General features: G+C 50.6%; 4 protein-coding genes and 1 non-coding gene across 5 annotated transcripts; 3 read left to right on the top strand and 2 right to left on the bottom strand.

The window, feature by feature from the left end:
* Window positions 1–27: 27 nt before the first annotated feature.
* On the top strand, window positions 28–3,508 carry V8C40DRAFT_282599 (uncharacterized protein). Its single transcript, XM_083221815.1, has one exon. The coding sequence runs from the start codon at window positions 392–394 to the stop codon at window positions 3,344–3,346; it is 2,955 nt and encodes a 984-aa protein (XP_083078043.1). The 5' UTR covers window positions 28–391; the 3' UTR covers window positions 3,347–3,508.
* Window positions 3,509–4,957: 1,449 nt separating this feature from the next.
* On the top strand, window positions 4,958–5,951 carry V8C40DRAFT_233362 (E2 ubiquitin-conjugating protein UBC7). The gene is made up of 2 exons (XM_083213345.1): window positions 4,958–5,311; window positions 5,460–5,951. Exons 1-2 carry the CDS (start codon window positions 5,065–5,067, stop codon window positions 5,711–5,713), a joined length of 501 nt encoding a protein of 166 aa, XP_083078042.1. The 5' UTR covers window positions 4,958–5,064; the 3' UTR covers window positions 5,714–5,951.
* Window positions 5,843–9,218, bottom strand: V8C40DRAFT_233361 (auxilin-like protein SWA2). The gene is made up of 2 exons (XM_083213344.1): window positions 6,251–9,218; window positions 5,843–6,189 (listed from the first exon to the last, which is right to left on the bottom strand). The coding sequence occupies exons 1-2, from the start codon at window positions 8,852–8,854 to the stop codon at window positions 6,088–6,090; spliced, it is 2,706 nt and encodes a 901-aa protein (XP_083078041.1). The 5' UTR covers window positions 8,855–9,218; the 3' UTR covers window positions 5,843–6,087.
* Window positions 9,219–9,475: 257 nt separating this feature from the next.
* On the bottom strand, window positions 9,476–9,557 carry V8C40DRAFT_t32. Its single transcript has one exon. It is a non-coding gene; the product is annotated as a tRNA-Glu (tRNA).
* A 3,016-nt stretch (window positions 9,558–12,573) lies between these two features.
* On the top strand, window positions 12,574–15,329 carry V8C40DRAFT_99299 (DUF1996 domain-containing protein). Its single transcript, XM_083223709.1, has 5 exons — window positions 12,574–12,692; window positions 13,211–13,460; window positions 13,635–13,794; window positions 13,863–14,362; window positions 14,417–15,329. Exons 2-5 carry the CDS (start codon window positions 13,301–13,303, stop codon window positions 15,091–15,093), a joined length of 1,497 nt encoding a protein of 498 aa, XP_083078040.1. The 5' UTR covers window positions 12,574–12,692; window positions 13,211–13,300; the 3' UTR covers window positions 15,094–15,329.
* Window positions 15,330–15,619: the final 290 nt, after the last annotated feature.

The raw sequence follows: 15,619 nt of genomic DNA, 5'->3' as shown, positions 1-15,619 counted from the left end.
AGCTTTTGCAGACATTATAGCTCTTCTACCAAGATACTCCGGCCATGGGAGAGTTGGAAACGGTTACACCCCATTGCATTGGTGACTGGTTCCCCCTAGCAACACTCAAGCTGATGCTACAGTGCCCTGTGTCTCTTGGCTGAGAGTGACAGGTTCAGCTTGACAGTTGTGCCAGCTGGCAGCTGTGGCAACGTTTGTCGCCACGTGATAGGGGGTTGAAGTTGAAGTACGGCCGTTTGTGTTTATTGTGAGCCTCGGCTTTTGCCAGCTGCAACGCGCGAGGAGAGGAAAACACGCGTCAGGATTCGTCTCCATCTCTATGTATCGATATTCCAGGTTTACGGGCTTTTGAATCAGCTTTTCTGCAGATATTGGCTATCCATCGTCGACCATGCAGATCAATAACTTCTATGTCTTGTACAAGCAAGACACCAGACTCTTGTTGTACTGGCTCGTCAAGACTTCAAACGGCATCATTCGGTCTCAAGATGCCGCCGAGAATGAGACACCACTGGAAAACTTCACAGGTCAGGTCCCCGTCGCGGATCTCGTCTCCATGGCGGAGATTATTGCAAAGCACGGTGTCGAAATACCATCTATGATATTTAGTTTGTTCCAGTCCGTGATCGAGTTGCGGTCCATCTACCATTCTCAGTTTCAGCAGCTTGCATCCGTACACCCCGACGAAGAGCTCGAAAGAAATAACGTGACGCACAAGTATTTCATCGATACTCTCACCACGGCGTTCAATATCCTGGGCGGTGAAGCGTGGCTATCATCACATGATCAGGAGAAGCAAGCGAAGAGCGACGAAGAGGAGGCTGGCCCCAGCATTTTTACCACTGCCAACAAGTTTTCAGTCTTGAATCTAGAGAGCGATCCAGAGAGTGACGGTGCTAACCATGAAGAATCTGACAAAGAAAGCAGTGTCGCGTCTCCTCAGCAGAAACGACGAAAACGGGCTGGCAAAGGCAAACGAAAGAAAGTAAATGGAAAGAAGACACGAAGAAAGTCTTCAAGAGCAACCAACGAACTCTTCGATGAGGTGCCGCTAGAAAGCTACCGCATCATTGAAGACAATGAAATGACGGAGTATGTCATGGCGGTTCTTGCGCTGACGAGAGACTGGATTCAGCTTCGATCATTCCTGCAGGATTTTTGGCAGAGAGTGGCCTACAAGAACCTGAATACTGCAGTAGCAGCTACTACTGCCAAAATCGCTGTGGGAATGGTCAAGCAATCCGAATCTACGATTTTTGTCGACTTTCCAGGTTACGAATCGTTTGAGATGGTCATGCACACCCTCACGCAAGGGGACGTCAAGAAAGCGGAAAAGGAGTTTCGCCTTACCATCGAGCCCCATAAGGGGGAAGACTCGGCCAAAACAACTGAAGTGTCGCTGGATATCAAAGAGCTTTTCCTTATCCATGCATACGAAGATCTCGTCGACTTCATCACGGATTATCAAAAGACACGAAGCGGAAAGCCGACGAAGCGGATGCTTGCTCAGCTTGACAAGTGGCATCCTCTGCTCAACTTAAAAGATGCTACCAAGGAGCAGAGACTCAAGTGGAGACGCAGTTATACAATCAACTGGCTGTACGATCTTGTCAATGTCACCGCGTGTGCTGCTCTGTTTGGCAAGGATGCCAAGGGAGAAGACTATGTATTGGATCAAGTGGACTGGTCCAACGCTGGCCCCTTGAAATCTCATCACCGGATGTTTGGCTTGATCGACTTCGCCGCAGAGGTGACGACGCTTGCGATGCAGAAGCCCGGCACTGCCTTTAGCCACAAGATCCCCTCTCACCTCGTCTTCTACCTTCAGTGCATTATGGATGCCTGGACCATTTCTCGCGGATGGACAATCAGCGGTGTAGAGGGCCATATCATCATCGATCCTGCAAAAGGCTTTCATCCGCGGCGTGATTTAAAGATATTTCTTGGTCAAGGGGACCCGACATCATCGGGCCATGGTTTCTTCCTGGACACTGAGAATCTCAAATCGACGTACCAGCGCTTCAAAACAACTGACAAAGCTTTCGAGCACACGATGGACTGCATTGTGGTTCTTGAGAAACTCGGTATTGAATTCAAGGCCGCTTTGGGAAGATGTCTGCTCTTCCAACAGCTAGGGGCCGTACTGCCCTCTCGGTTCTCGGCGACAGGTTTCAATGGCGTGTGGGATTACTCTCCTTTTCTCTGCGGCGCCGGCCTAGCGGAAGCAATCGAGCTCACTTATCGAAGCATCATGGTTCTGTGGGATAGAATGCGAGAACCGATGCTGGTCCTTCATCTGCACAACATGCTAGTGCAAAAAGGATACCTCGAACGACCTATATCTGTGTACAATCGGTTGGACGATATGTTTTCCAAAAGCTTCTACTATGGAGGAGTGCGCCCCAAGGATAAATTTGTCGAAAATTTTCAAGCCCACGTTCACAAGATGGTGACTCGCAAGGAATTCCTCCAAGACCGGGCAAATCGACGAGCAACATCCAGGATTACTAGCGCCCGCGAGTTTCTGAGCCTGGTTGTTCTTCGCCTTTTCAAGCAGAAGTCGACTCTGCTTCTCTATCAAGAGGCAGATTGGGATCCATCACGCATCCCGGACTGCGATATTGAGCCGTGGTCTGCTCTGGGGATGATTCGGCTCAGCCAAACGAGACGCTTTCGCAACTCAGCATCGTGTCCTTGGACGTTGGAGAAAACGGAATTAGTCAAACGTGCTCATTTCGCGGGTATGGATGAGCTCTTCGTGATGGCTCTTGATCCAATTTTCGAAACCTTTATGAACGACAGGCAGACATTGCTCTCTCGGATGACGCTCCGCTTACCGGATTGCGCTTCTACACAGCTCTCCTGGCTCCGGAACACCTGCAAGGCACCAAGCAAGTCACGCAATAATGAAGAAATCCGAGACAGTGAATTCATGGCCGAAATGGTCCTGAGCATGCTTTGGAACGACATCCACGGCGACCTCTGCGGTGGGCTTCGACCCCTCTCGAGCCTCAACTATATATGGATCACAATACGATTTCTGCAGTATTTCGAAGAGCTCGAGAAAGAAGCTGAAACCAGCGGCAGCGCCATGATTAGGGCGTTGTATAATACCAAAGAACCCCGTGAGGACCTGGCCGCCTTCCAAGGAGATAAAAGACTGCTTGTTTCGTTGCGTGCTCTCGATGGCAAGGACGATGAACTCTTGAAGACGATGGCAAAGACATTTGAGAAATGTGGAGGAACTTTGGCGGAATTCATGTATTGGCCTGAAGAGGCCATGAAGGCGATTACATTCAATGAACCGGTGATAAGGGCTAGAGGCCATGACTGCTGTGTGATGTAGCAAGGGATGCGGATGGATTGAATGGACTGGGCTTTGCTATGGAACTGGGACGATTCACTGAGCTTTTTATTTCGGAAACAAGTAACTGGGAGAGAAGATGTAACTAGGGAGGGCAATATGGCTTGATGTATGACTTGATGTAACTGAGTGCCTATACTGAAGAAGTTTTGATGGTATTATATATGCCAGCTTCGAATAAAATTGCTGTATTTCACACAAGGCAGCAAGTCCAGCAGCCATCCTTTTTAAACCATAGTTATAAGCACTATACCGTAGAATGGAAGGTGAAATTAGAAGGAAGCTCACTATTTCCTTGGAGACCTATGCGCAATCTCGTCAGCGGCTGAGTTAGACAACATGATCTTGTTCACATTGAACATACTCTATTAGAAGGACATGGCAGAGGTCCACTGAAGCAGATGTCGTAGCAATCTGGGTCATTCTGGCGATCCTTTACGGGGGAAGCAGCAGTAGCTCCCACAAGGAGAATGAGTACAGGAGCAAAGAATCTCATATTGTCTAGATTAATACTTGACTTGGATTATCACTGTAAAAATTGAAGACGGAAGATGTGCCTGCCAAAGGACTGGGGGGTGAAGATGGGTTCTCTTATAGCACAAGTAAATGCACGGCTTCAGCTGAAAAGGCGTACATGTCATACTCTTCTCAGCCGCTTCGTATCGCCGCATGAGACAAACATTGAAACATGCAGCTCGCATATAGAAGGCAGCTGGAGGGTAGTATCAATTTCCCCATACTGTACTATGTACTGCATACACGAGATGCCGTTTTCAAGGAGCAGCACTCGGTTTCTGCCCATCGTCCCATTATCTTATGCCATACACAGGACCATCCATTTAGGAAGTATTCCGCTCTTTGCATAAAAAGAGCAGCTAAAGTATTTCATATCGAGTAGTAAATGCCTGAAAGAAATCAGGGTTCAGCTTCTTAGCCTCATTGGCAACAAACATTTAGCCGACACTTCTATGCCATAATGTCATTCCATAATACGAAACACAAGCTGCAAGTCATTTATTTGCCTGTACGAGTCCACCACTTCATTTAGCCATAGGAATGCAATTGTCACACAGCGGCAAGCGGATGACAGAAAAACCGAGGAGGATAAGAATTCGAACACCCAAGATTTAAATCATACGCCTACAAGGGGAGTAGCTGCTATATCTACATTTCCCTAATAACTGCTACTATAGTTATCTTTCTTTAATAACTATTACTATATCTATATTTCTCTAGTAACTGCTGCTAGATTTATATAATAAAAATATATATGCAGGCTGAATACTAGTAGGCGTTCTTCTGCTATATAAAAGTACTACTTAATGAGTTGATGATGTGCTTATATTACTAAATGTATGTACTTATTTACTTTGCGGTCTCGCTTTTTCTGACCTCCGCTTGAGCGGCACGTCGGTGTCTCTACGTACATTCTTGTAGTACTCAAACCCACCTGTGGCGCAGACAACAAAAACGACGCCACAAGTCTCAAGATCTTTAACGCCCCGAAACCCCGCCACGCCAACGCCACGCCCGCTCCAAGTTCCACCTAAGCCGCGGCTCCGATTCCGCCGCTTGTTACCCAAAACCTCCAACTCTCAACATCCAAACAATCCTCAACACCACCAAAACAACAAAAACAACGACATTCCCTCCTCTCTCTTCCTCTTTTCTCCATTCTCTCGCGGGGTCATCCGCCCACCATGGCCCAATCCACCGCCCACCGCCGCCTCCTCCAAGAATACCGCGCCCTCACAAACAACCCGCCCGAAGGCATCACCGCCGGCCCCGTCTCCGAGGACGACCTGCTGCACTGGGAATGCCTCATCCAGGGGCCCGAGGGAACTCCCTTTGAGGGCGGCGTGTTTCCCGCAGAGCTCAAGTTCCCCAAGGACTATCCGCTGGCGCCGCCGACGATGAAGTTTCTCGCCGATATGTGGCATCCGAACGGTATGGTGCCCTTTATCTCCCCATCCAAAGCATATATATATTCCCATAACGGCGTTTCACACGTTGAGATGGGAACCAAAGGACCAATGGGAAACGAATGACATTAAGAGACATGTTAAGAAGAAGCTAACCGAAATGTGACATCAAGTCTACCCCAGCGGCCTCGTCTGCATCTCCATCCTCCACCCTCCCGGCGACGACCCCAACCACTACGAGCACGCCTCCGAGCGCTGGTCCCCCATCCAGTCCGTCGAAAAGATCCTCATCTCTGTTATGAGCATGCTAGCTGAGCCCAACGACGAGAGCCCCGCCAACGTCGAGGCCGCCAAGATGTGGCGCGAGCGTCGGGATGAGTACGAAAAGACGGTCCGCGACGGTGTTCGGCGCATGTTGGGTTTGTAAGAGTGGACTTTTCACAAATGACTTTTCTCTCTTCTGCCGGGAAATAAAAACATGAAGCGATTAAGACCGGGAAGATAGAAGCAGAGATGGGTATACACAATGTGGTCTGGATGGGCTTCATCTTAAACGGATAGGGTTGCGACTTCTAATGTATTTGTTATATAAACATGTGTATGTATGATTGGGGGCTAGCATGGCGTATGGCGAAGATAATCCAAGAAGAAGAGAAACAATTGGGTAAACACTGAAATCACTGTGTATCTGTATCCATCATCAACATCGTTGCCGTCGTCATCAATCAGTAGGAAACTGCCACTGCGCCATCTTTACTGCTGCTCTCCTCTTTACCAAAGAACGCTGTCAAATATGCCACCTCAAAGCCCATTGTCCGCTTTAAACTTGTCCCAACTCTCGTTCAGAGTGCTAAACACCAATCCAGCAATAAGTCTAACCTCGGTACTCGCGTCTTGTGGAAGCTAACACTCCAGTAAGCATGTTTCTCGGGTTCATTAATTTAAAGCTCAAGTGATCTCTTACCTTGTCGGGATGGGTCTTTGCAATGGCCTTCATGTAGGTGATCTTGACCTTGTTCGCCATTACCAGCTCGTGCAGCCCAACCTTCTTCCACCCACTACTTTCCCAAAGCACTTGGTCCATACTGGCCAGCAGAGCCCGCAGATTCTCTCTCTTGCCATCTCTCCAGGCGGATACTTTAGCATCTACCTTATCCGCAAGGGCAAACTTCTCATCGTCTTCCTTGGCAGCGGCTTGGTTAGCCTCACGTAGCCTGGTAACCGCTTCCGAGTCTTTCTGCGGTGCACGGCTGGCAGCTGGCTGGGGCCGAGGCTTCACCACAGGTCTTGGCGCAGCTTTGGGCTTCGGAGTGAGGGCATCCTGACATCGCTGGCGGCCCTTGACGGCGGTAGGTCCGCCAACACCGCCTTCGACGCATTGCTTCCATACAGCGCCGGCCTCTGCCCACTTCTCCATCTGCTCCAAGGCCTCTGCTTTCCTGCTCAGCGCTTTGCCGTAGAGCTCTTTCATATCACGGCTTTCGTCCTGTCCAGACTCATTTCTCACGGCCACAGTCTCTCCCTGGCCATTCCCAGGACCAATAATTTTCAGTGCCTCGTCTGCATCAGTCACTGCCTGTTTAGGTTCTCCGGTCTTCAGGGCCGTCAAAGCACGGTTTGTAAGCAAGACGATCATCAGGGGATGCGTAGAAGGAACAGAGGATAGAGATGATGAGTAAGATGAATGGGCCGCGGCATAATCGCCACGCTTGAAGTGCGTAGTTCCCTGTAGTCTATGCGATGTTGACGCCTGCAATGCATCGGGGCTAATGGGAGGAACCTGTCTGGTAGGTCTAGGTGTGACTTTGCGCGGAGGCGCGGGCGCCTGTGCAGGCTGAGGCCGACTTGGAGCAGCAGGTGTTGGTCTCTGGGTTGCCGGAGAGGGAGTTCGCTGTGATGGTCTCGATGCTTGCGAACCAAACAACAGATCGGGCTCGGGCTCGGTCTTCTTTGGTGGTTCTGGTGCTGGGCTGGCCTTCTTTCTCCTACTGGCACTCACGTAGCTGGAGAAGCTGTCGTCATCATCTGCTGTTAGCCTGTTGAGCCTTGATCTTGCATCTGGAATCATTGGCGGCGGCGCTGCCTGCTGCTGCCATCGTGGGGCAGGACTATTCCGGCTCTGTGTTCCTGAGGACTGTGCGGGTGATGATGTTCGCGAAATCTGAGGGCCGGGGGGACCAGCTCTTGGGTCTACGGCATGACGGCTGCTGCTGCTGCTCCTGGCTGGCTGCGGCCTACCGCCAGACTCGAGCATAAGGGCCTCGTCTGTGACATCGGGTTCAGCTCTTTGGGGTCTCGGCTGACCCCGCGCCTGCTGAGCATCTCGCATCCATTTTGGCTGGGTAGGGTCTGATCCTACGTCTTGCTGGAGTTCTGTAATTGCTTGCTGCATCTTCTTTTGTCCTGTCTTCCACAGGGTGTTGGCAGACTTGAACAGGGTGTTTCCCATGGCAGCAGCTGTCTTTGCAAAATCAGTTTCTCCTCTGGCAGGAGACCGGCTGTCGCTACGCTGATTTTGGCTTCCTGTGGCGGCAGAACTTCTACCCTGGGAACTCCGACCTTGTGATGCCTCCTTGGACTTCCTATGAGCGTCGTCCAGGAGCCAGTTGGCAGCTGCCTGCGCATTGAAACCCGTTCCGCTCTCCACAAGCCCCCTCCTGGCCTGCTCGGGTGTAAATCCATAATCGACAAGTTGCGCAACAGCTTTGTCGAAGGGGTCTTTGTTCACCCTAGGCACTCGCTCAACGTTTCGCTCTATAGGTTCGTCATCGTCGGAGGAGCTCGAGTCATCTTCAATCGGCTTTCCTGGTTCGCTTCGTATGGCTTCTTGTTTGGCCTGTTGCTCCTTTCGAATCTCGTCCACTGGTCGTCCGAGATCTCCCAGGAAATCAAAGTCGTCTGCGCTGGTGGCGGCGCCCCGGCCACCTCCAGTTGAGGCAGCAGGCTTCACCTCGTGCAATCCAAAAGGATCATCATCTTCTGGCTCGAAAGCAGCGCCGCCGCTGCTAGAGGCCGGCGCCGTTGATCCCCATGCTGAGGGGTTGGCCAAGTCCAGCTTGCTTTTGTCTGGCGGAGGCGGGGGGTAATGGCTCGCATTGTCTACCTTGGTGTCTCTGTTGAAGGCCGCGAATAGATCATCGTCGTCGTTTGCTGCACTCTTGACGGGTGCAGGTTGTTGTTTGGGTGCCGGGCTGGGCGTAAAGCCTCGAGACCCTAGGGAGTCCCATTGCTGGCCATTTCCAAATTGCGCCTCTGCCAGCTTCCGTCTCTCTTCTTCTTTCTTCCGCTTCTCGATTTCAAGCTGCGCCTGTCTCTCAGCTAGTGACAGGTTTTGGGTAGCCTTTGGCAGACCGAAGCTCAGGTTGCTGAAGCTATCTTGCGCAGCTTTTGCAGGAGCCGCCTTGGGCGCCGGGCTGCTTGACTTCTGAGCGGACAGAGGCGTGCTCTGTCCCGTGCCAAAGGGAGATGGCGACGATCGAAAGGGAGGATATGAAGGGTTGACAGCCATCGGTTTCGGCTTGTTGGCCGATGCGTCCGCAGACCAATCGAGGCCTGAAAGGTCATCCATGGTGAAAAAAGTGTTGCTGGCTATCGTGAGATGTCAATCATAGCCGGTCCGTTGTCGCGATGAAGGCTGAGGCTATCGCTCCCGCTTGGCCCCATAGAGGGGATCCTTAGATTGCGCGAACCGCCGACTATAAAAAGCAGGGGTTCCGGTTGGTATCATTGGCAGCTGCGCGAATCTGTCTGCAGCTCCGGGGTCACATGACCTCGTTCATGACAGCAAATGCTCTCTATGTTTCGCATTAAGTGAGTAGGCGGTTACAATTAAGAATCCCGTATTCTGTGCTTTGATCAATGTGCCAAGTAACTTTCCCAATGCTTTTCATACTGAGACAGAAAGTTGATTGGTCACCTGCACTCGATGTGCTGTCTATACTTTATAGTAGTTCCACGCTGTTGCTTTATCGCGGCTACTCTTGTTGCTATTCTCGCCAATAGGTCATATCGCGCACCATGACATGTCGTAATATGGCTGAAAAGAAACAAAAAAGATGTGAACAATTAAATATCAGATAGTCAAACACATTTGCATAATTTTGACTTGCATACACTATCAAAAAATTCGACCTAGATGGATAGATGTAGGGTAGGCGAGTGACAGAAGGGCAAAAAATCAAAAAACAAATTCCGGCGCCGGGAGTCGAACCCGGATCGCCGCGGGACTTTCAAGTGAAAGCGCGGTATGCTAGCCACTACACCACGTCGGATAACGTTGTTTGATGCTACCTTATCGGCTTAATTGATATTATATAGCCTCAATATTTTGCCAAGATCACCCGAAGTTCGACACGACCGTTTGCCAAAACTCCCCTTTTCATGTGATTGTGCCAGTACCCAGAATTTCCGTGTGCATCTTTCAAAGAATTACGTTCTGTTGAACATTAGATATCAAGCTTCACGACTGACATGTGAGCATATTTACATAGAGTATGCAGAACGCCATTACTTGCACGGACAAGCTGTAATAGAGCAGTACTTCGTACGAGTACTCGTGCTGAACACCATAAATGCCCCTGGCGAATAACGTGTCTGGGATTGTGAATCACTTGCCGATCGTTTTCTTCGTTAGGCTAGTAAATCACATTGATCGGAAAACGGATATCGATTCCTGGCAAACCAAAACATTGGGCTCTCGTTGATTTCGTCATCGGATCAGAAGCTGTCAAAACTAAAAACTAAACGCTTCAGCTGGATGCTAGTGATCTTGGCGGGCTACAGACCCCTTAGATCAACATCGTAAAGGTCGCCGGTTCATATTCCGGCTCTCCTGAGAGAGCATGCTCATACTCGTTAACAGCCTCGCTCTTGCCGAAAGAACTCGTGCATTGTATCTCGCCAAATCCAAGGGCAGAACTTTTACAGGCCGCTGAATGATGCCAAGTCTCGGCGATAGCTTCACATCACATGGATGCTCGTACCGGAAGTCCAGCGAGATGAGATGATTCTGGCAATACGGCAAGACGATCAAGGTGCATTCGGACTTGCCTCGCTTACTGTATCACAAGCGAGTAGAAAAGGCATGTGCGATATTCCGAACTCCACGGGGTCGTTGTAGAGGCAGGGCCTTCTAGAACAAACAAAGTCATAGCCCCTCATTCTGAATCCTTGAGGAGAGGGAGGCTCAAACAGACAAGCCAGGAGGCAGCTGCACCGAGCCTAGCTGATTTCCCGCAGATGAGCACAGAGGATTACGCCTCAGAGCGATCCTGGATCTTATTTGCCATTATGGAGCAGCAAACAGACTTGCACAGATTTGGGAGCCAACATCGCTTCTCTCTTCATTTCTGCGTTGGCTTCGTCTTCCCGCCAGGCACAAGAAGCAGGGGCTGCTGCTTTGGGGCAGATTCTGATTTCTGATTGGTCGGCATTGCTGATGAAACCGTTTCAAATGACCGCAGGGTCTCCCTAATGCAATGCAATGCATACTTGTGGTGGCCCCTCCATCTTGGCGCCCCTGAAAATCCATGGCCTTATGCGAGTGCGCCGTCATCCCGTGGCAAAGAAAAAGTAGCAAACAGGCGCTACGACAGCCTCGAATAAAGGAAGGCCATCCTGCTGCCCGGTGCTCGCTCTTTCGATGGCCCATGTCGTGCGAACAACTCATGAACCACAGCATTTCGTTTGCCGTCGAGTACAGGCATGCCTGGCCCTCTGCGGTCCCACGAATCTACGGCTTGACCGACTGCTGTGCTCTCCTGGTTCTGCGATGCAAAATTGAGATGAACGGGAAGCGACATGCTTGGCCCCCCCAGCCTATTTACGCATCGCATGGCCTGAGGCTCCACCGGCATCGTCATAGGCGCCAGAAGCTGTGCAAAGTTCCAAGCTGTTTCGTGGTTGGAATAAGATGTGTAATTAACTACAGGCGCAGGCGGCCGCACCACAGGGGCGCTATAGATGATGAGCAGCGGCTGGCGTTCGGATGGCTGAAATCTAGTGTCGTCTGTTTCTCAGCCGCAAGCCTTGTTCCTGATGCAGGGTCCAAACTCACCTCAGCGGTCATGTGCATAAGTTGGATTCAGGAGGCAGAACTTGAGTCCATCTTCTTCTCCATCTACAGCCTCCCTAGCGAGCAGTAGGGGGCTAGGCATTGCATTGATGTCGGCTGAAAGCTTTGTTCATGATATCCCAGTCGACGGAGTAATGGTCCCTGAAGTGGTATCATCACGCGGGTCGGACAAAAAAACCTCCCCAGGGGCACCAGAGTATCCCTGTTCAACTCCATGTCTCTAAATTTCTTAGACTCTGTGGCCAATCAGTCGCAGAGAGAGTCATTACATCATCTCATCCCAAGCAAACCTAGGCAAATACCTCGCGGCAAGCGAAGTTTCAACGCCCCTCTCATCGCAAAGATGCTCCTCATCGAAACCCCTGCTAGTGACCGTGGCCATTCGAATTTGCCGCGTTTGGAAAGTCGGGCTACCCAGAACGAGGCCTGACTGGTCCATTGTTGGGGTACACTGTCGACCCTTGATCCTCCGTAATCTGCTTTTAGTGTTCCCCCCGGTGCATGGCCAACGAGAGATGCCTGATAGCCGGCTATTGCACTTCTCAAAACCTTGGTCGCGATGGTAGTCGTAGTCGTAGTGTAGCGGCAGAGGCAGTCGGTGCACCGTGCCGCTTGTTGTTGGTCTCATCCGCCATCTCTCCCATTCTCTTCATCGATCCCCAGGCCCTGTCCTTGACTCTCTTTCCCTACCAAACTCCCCGAACATCGGTATTGGCGCGAGGACCTGGAGTCCCCCATCCCTTGTCGATAGCAAGATCGCCCTTAATAACCCATATACTACTACTACCACTCTCATCCCTCATTTCGCGCTGCTCCTTTCTCTTTACGCTTTGTCGTGTGTTTTGCTCTGCATTCCCACGCTCTTTACCATTCCTTTCGGCCGACCAACGTACATTCCTTCTTTCAATTGTCTATACACATTCCTCCCATACTCTGGGACTCGATTATTCTGACCTTCTTTGGATATCGCTCTTATCCGATCTTTCTCTGCACTTTTTGAACTGACAACCCTTGCGCATCGATAAGCTGTGATTTCAACTCGGACAACTTGGCCACCGATTGTATCGATCCCCATCGGACCGTTTCGACTGTGTCGCAAAGCGGAAACTTTGGTACTTGGTACACCGCGACTGACGTGCTGCGAGGAATTCTTTTTGGTGGTTGGACACGTGCTGAATCAAACGACTGAGACTCTTCTCTGGAATCCTTAGTTTAGGAGCAGTTTCGCGAGGTTGGGAAAGTAGCAGGAGAGATAAAGTCTTTCACAAGTTTGTGCATCACCCTCGACCCGTTTTCTCTTTTGGGGAGGTTTGACGACAACGACGATACTTTGGTAAGCCTATTTTGCAGTTTGACAGTTTCGTTTGGCATCATGTACAGCCTCTCCGAGAACACATACCCAGCAGCGCATACAGATCTGGATTACCTCGACCTGCAGGGAACCCGCAAACGCAACGGATCACAATGAAGCGATTGGCTCTTCGGCGCAGCTGCTACTTGACGAGGGAAATTGGCCGATTACACCAAGTGCCTTTTGCGTCATTCTGTAAAGTTGCAGATGTACAAGGAAAAATCTCCGTTAGTGACGGGCCTTGCGTTTGAGGATACATCTGATCTGCTTCCTGCCAAATTTTTATTCGACTGGTGATGCTGTCGCGCCTTCCCCCTGAGCCGCAGACTTTTGGACCGCCTCCCTCTTTCTTATTGCAGGCTCTCACCGCATTCTGCCATGCCTCTCCTCTCTATCATCTCTCACTCCTCACTCCTCTCATTCTCGCCAATTCACTCTTTTCAATTCTTGTCTTTCATTACAATTGACTGCGGCCCGCAAACCGCTAACACTCAGTTTAGATAGCCTCGTTGCGTCGTCCACTCCTTACCAACTCTTGATATCAGTCTTGCCTGGAGCAACACCTTGAGGTTGGATAATCATCTATCACAATGCTCAAGTCTGTAGTCGCCGTCACCGCGGGGCTGGTCGCCGTTGCCGATGCCTTCTGGCGTATGGAGTGCCAGGGACGTGTTGGTCTCGCACGAATGGACCCGGTCGTTTACCCGGGTGTGGATTCGCCTCACATGCACGCTATTCACGGATCGTCAGGTGAGTACCGGTTTCTTTCAGGGCTATTGGATTTGTTATGCCTCCAAGGGACCGATTGCTGTGAGATATGTCACTATCTCCTTCGATCAATGGTCCTCGGCTTACACAGTCTCCAACTCCTGGCCCCGATTCAGATTCATCTATTAAGATGTAGCCACTGACATGCTCTTCAAGGCTTTTCCGAAACCTCTGGTACCCCCGAACTCCTCAACGGCAACTGTACATCATGCCGTGTGACACAAGATAAATCTGCCTACTGGCACCCAGCCTTGTACTTCCAAGATGCCAATACTAAGCAATTCGAGCTGGTCCCCCAAGTTGGTGGTATGCTTGCGTAAGTGGCCTCATTGCATATTCAAAAACCGCCATCTTCCAGACAGCCCAGCTAATAAAAGGTACCAGATACTATCTTCTCTATGGAGACAACATCAAGGCTTTCCCTACCAATTTCCGCATGGTCGCTGGCGACACTAGCCGCCGCACCTACACTGCTGGTGACCCAACTCAGCCAGATCCCGCAAAATCTCTCTGGGCTTCTCTGGGTCAAACTACCCAGGAGATCTTGGCTCAGCGTGCCATTGGCTTCAACTGCCTCAACTATGCCAAGGCTCCCGAGGGCACCCTGTATCGCCACTTCATGCCCGATAAGGCGTACCTCGATGCCAACTGCGCGGACGGTATCCGTTTTGAGATCATGTTCCCATCTTGCTGGAAGGGAGGTGACGCAACTGATAGCGCCAACCACAAGGACCACGTTGCTTTCCCTGACCTTGTCATGACCGGTAACTGCCCCGAAGGCTACCCTGAGCGTCTTCCTAGCATGCTGTTTGAGATTATCTGGAACACCAATGCCTATGCTGGTCGTGATGGCCAATTCGTCATGTCCAACGGAGATGTGACTGGTAAGTTTAACATGCGAACCATTTAAGAAATGACAATATCTGACATGCTGCTAGGTTACGGACTCCACGGTGACTTCATCATGGGCTGGGAGGAAGACTTCTTGCAGCAGGCCGTTAACACGTGCACAAACCCCTCTGGTCTTATTCAGGATTGCCCCCTTTTCAACATCGTTGACCAGAGTGTAGCTGAACAGTGCACCCTGGAGGACATGCCCGCGAACCTGCGTAGAGAAGCTGGTAACGGTCCTTTCAACCAGCTCCCTGGAGGCGATGTAGTTGGCGGAACTGGCCCTGCCTCTAGCAGCCAAGGCGGTCACAGCAAGCCCAGTGCTACTCCCACCAAGGGCGGTGTTGCTCCCACCTTGCCCTACCAGCCTGGAGTGACCGCGCCTGTGAAGGGCTCTCCTCTCCCCGGCCAGGTCTTCAAGGAGGCGGCCACTGATAGCTCATATGGCTTCCAGATTGCTGCTGTTGAGTCTGGTAACCCATCAGCCACAGGTGCTCCAGCTGCCGAGGGTGCTGTCATCAGCACTCAGTACATCACTGTTGGCCATGTTGTCAGCGAAATCCTTTGGAAGCAGGCCTACGTTACCGTTACTGAGGAGCCCCAGCCCTCGACCACTGTGACTGTTACCGCGACTGGTGCTCGTCCTGCCAAGCACCGACGTAGCGCTCATGGTCATGGTCACGGCCACGGCCACAACCACGTCTACGGCCAGGGACAGCTCTAAATCTGCGAGAGAAGATAGACTAGGCTGATATCCTCCTTTTTCGTCATTTTTGAAAGATTTTCTTGTGAATCTGGACAGGATCCAGATAGTTAGGGGCTTAGTGTGGCATGATTGAATCAACATTTGGCTGCTGGCTTTGTTCATAGGGTAAAAAAAGATGTTTATCCAGTCTTTGGCATCAAAAGATTTAACGAGAGCTGCGCAGGCAGATGTATTACGTGACAATCAATTAAGTGAGATTTAATTTTATTTATTCAATTTATGTGAGGCTTTGATTTGTCTTCTTTTTCTTAGGCCTTGGTTCTCCTACATCGCGCGCGACTGGCACGGTAGAATAGAGAATAAAGAGACAACCCTCCCTTGTGAGATAAGGAGAGTATCACAATAGCCACAGTTATGAATAGTGGCAGAGCCGTTTTATTTATCATATTTTTTGGCATCACTAGGTGTTTATTTATACACGGAACACTGCATGCTTGACTTGTTGTCAAGTCTCAAATTCCCAGTTTTTACAGTAGAGGGTCAG

Source organism: Trichoderma camerunense, assembly GCF_050948025.1.
Source record: "Trichoderma camerunense strain CBS 138272 chromosome Unknown V8C40scaffold_2, whole genome shotgun sequence".
Taxonomy (NCBI): Eukaryota; Fungi; Ascomycota; class Sordariomycetes; order Hypocreales; family Hypocreaceae; genus Trichoderma; species Trichoderma camerunense.
Note: the sequence above shows the minus strand (reverse complement) of the source record. Positions and strands in the feature narration are given on the sequence as shown.

Excerpts from the sequence above, each read along its gene's own strand:
- V8C40DRAFT_282599 (XM_083221815.1), top strand. The coding sequence starts at position 392 with ATGCAGATCAATAACTTCTATGTCTTGTACAAGCAAGACACCAGACTC.
- V8C40DRAFT_233362 (XM_083213345.1), top strand. The coding sequence starts at position 5,065 with ATGGCCCAATCCACCGCCCACCGCCGCCTCCTCCAAGAATACCGCGCC. Across the intron at positions 5,312-5,459 it reads CGATATGTGGCATCCGAACG|TCTACCCCAGCGGCCTCGTC; the intron begins GTATGGTGCCCT and ends TGTGACATCAAG.
- V8C40DRAFT_233361 (XM_083213344.1), bottom strand. The coding sequence starts at position 8,854 with ATGGATGACCTTTCAGGCCTCGATTGGTCTGCGGACGCATCGGCCAAC. Across the intron at positions 6,190-6,250 it reads CAAAGACCCATCCCGACAAG|CTTCCACAAGACGCGAGTAC; the intron begins GTAAGAGATCAC and ends CTGGAGTGTTAG.
- V8C40DRAFT_99299 (XM_083223709.1), top strand. The coding sequence starts at position 13,301 with ATGCTCAAGTCTGTAGTCGCCGTCACCGCGGGGCTGGTCGCCGTTGCC. Across the intron at positions 13,795-13,862 it reads CAAGTTGGTGGTATGCTTGC|ATACTATCTTCTCTATGGAG; the intron begins GTAAGTGGCCTC and ends AAAAGGTACCAG. Across the intron at positions 14,363-14,416 it reads GTCCAACGGAGATGTGACTG|GTTACGGACTCCACGGTGAC; the intron begins GTAAGTTTAACA and ends ACATGCTGCTAG.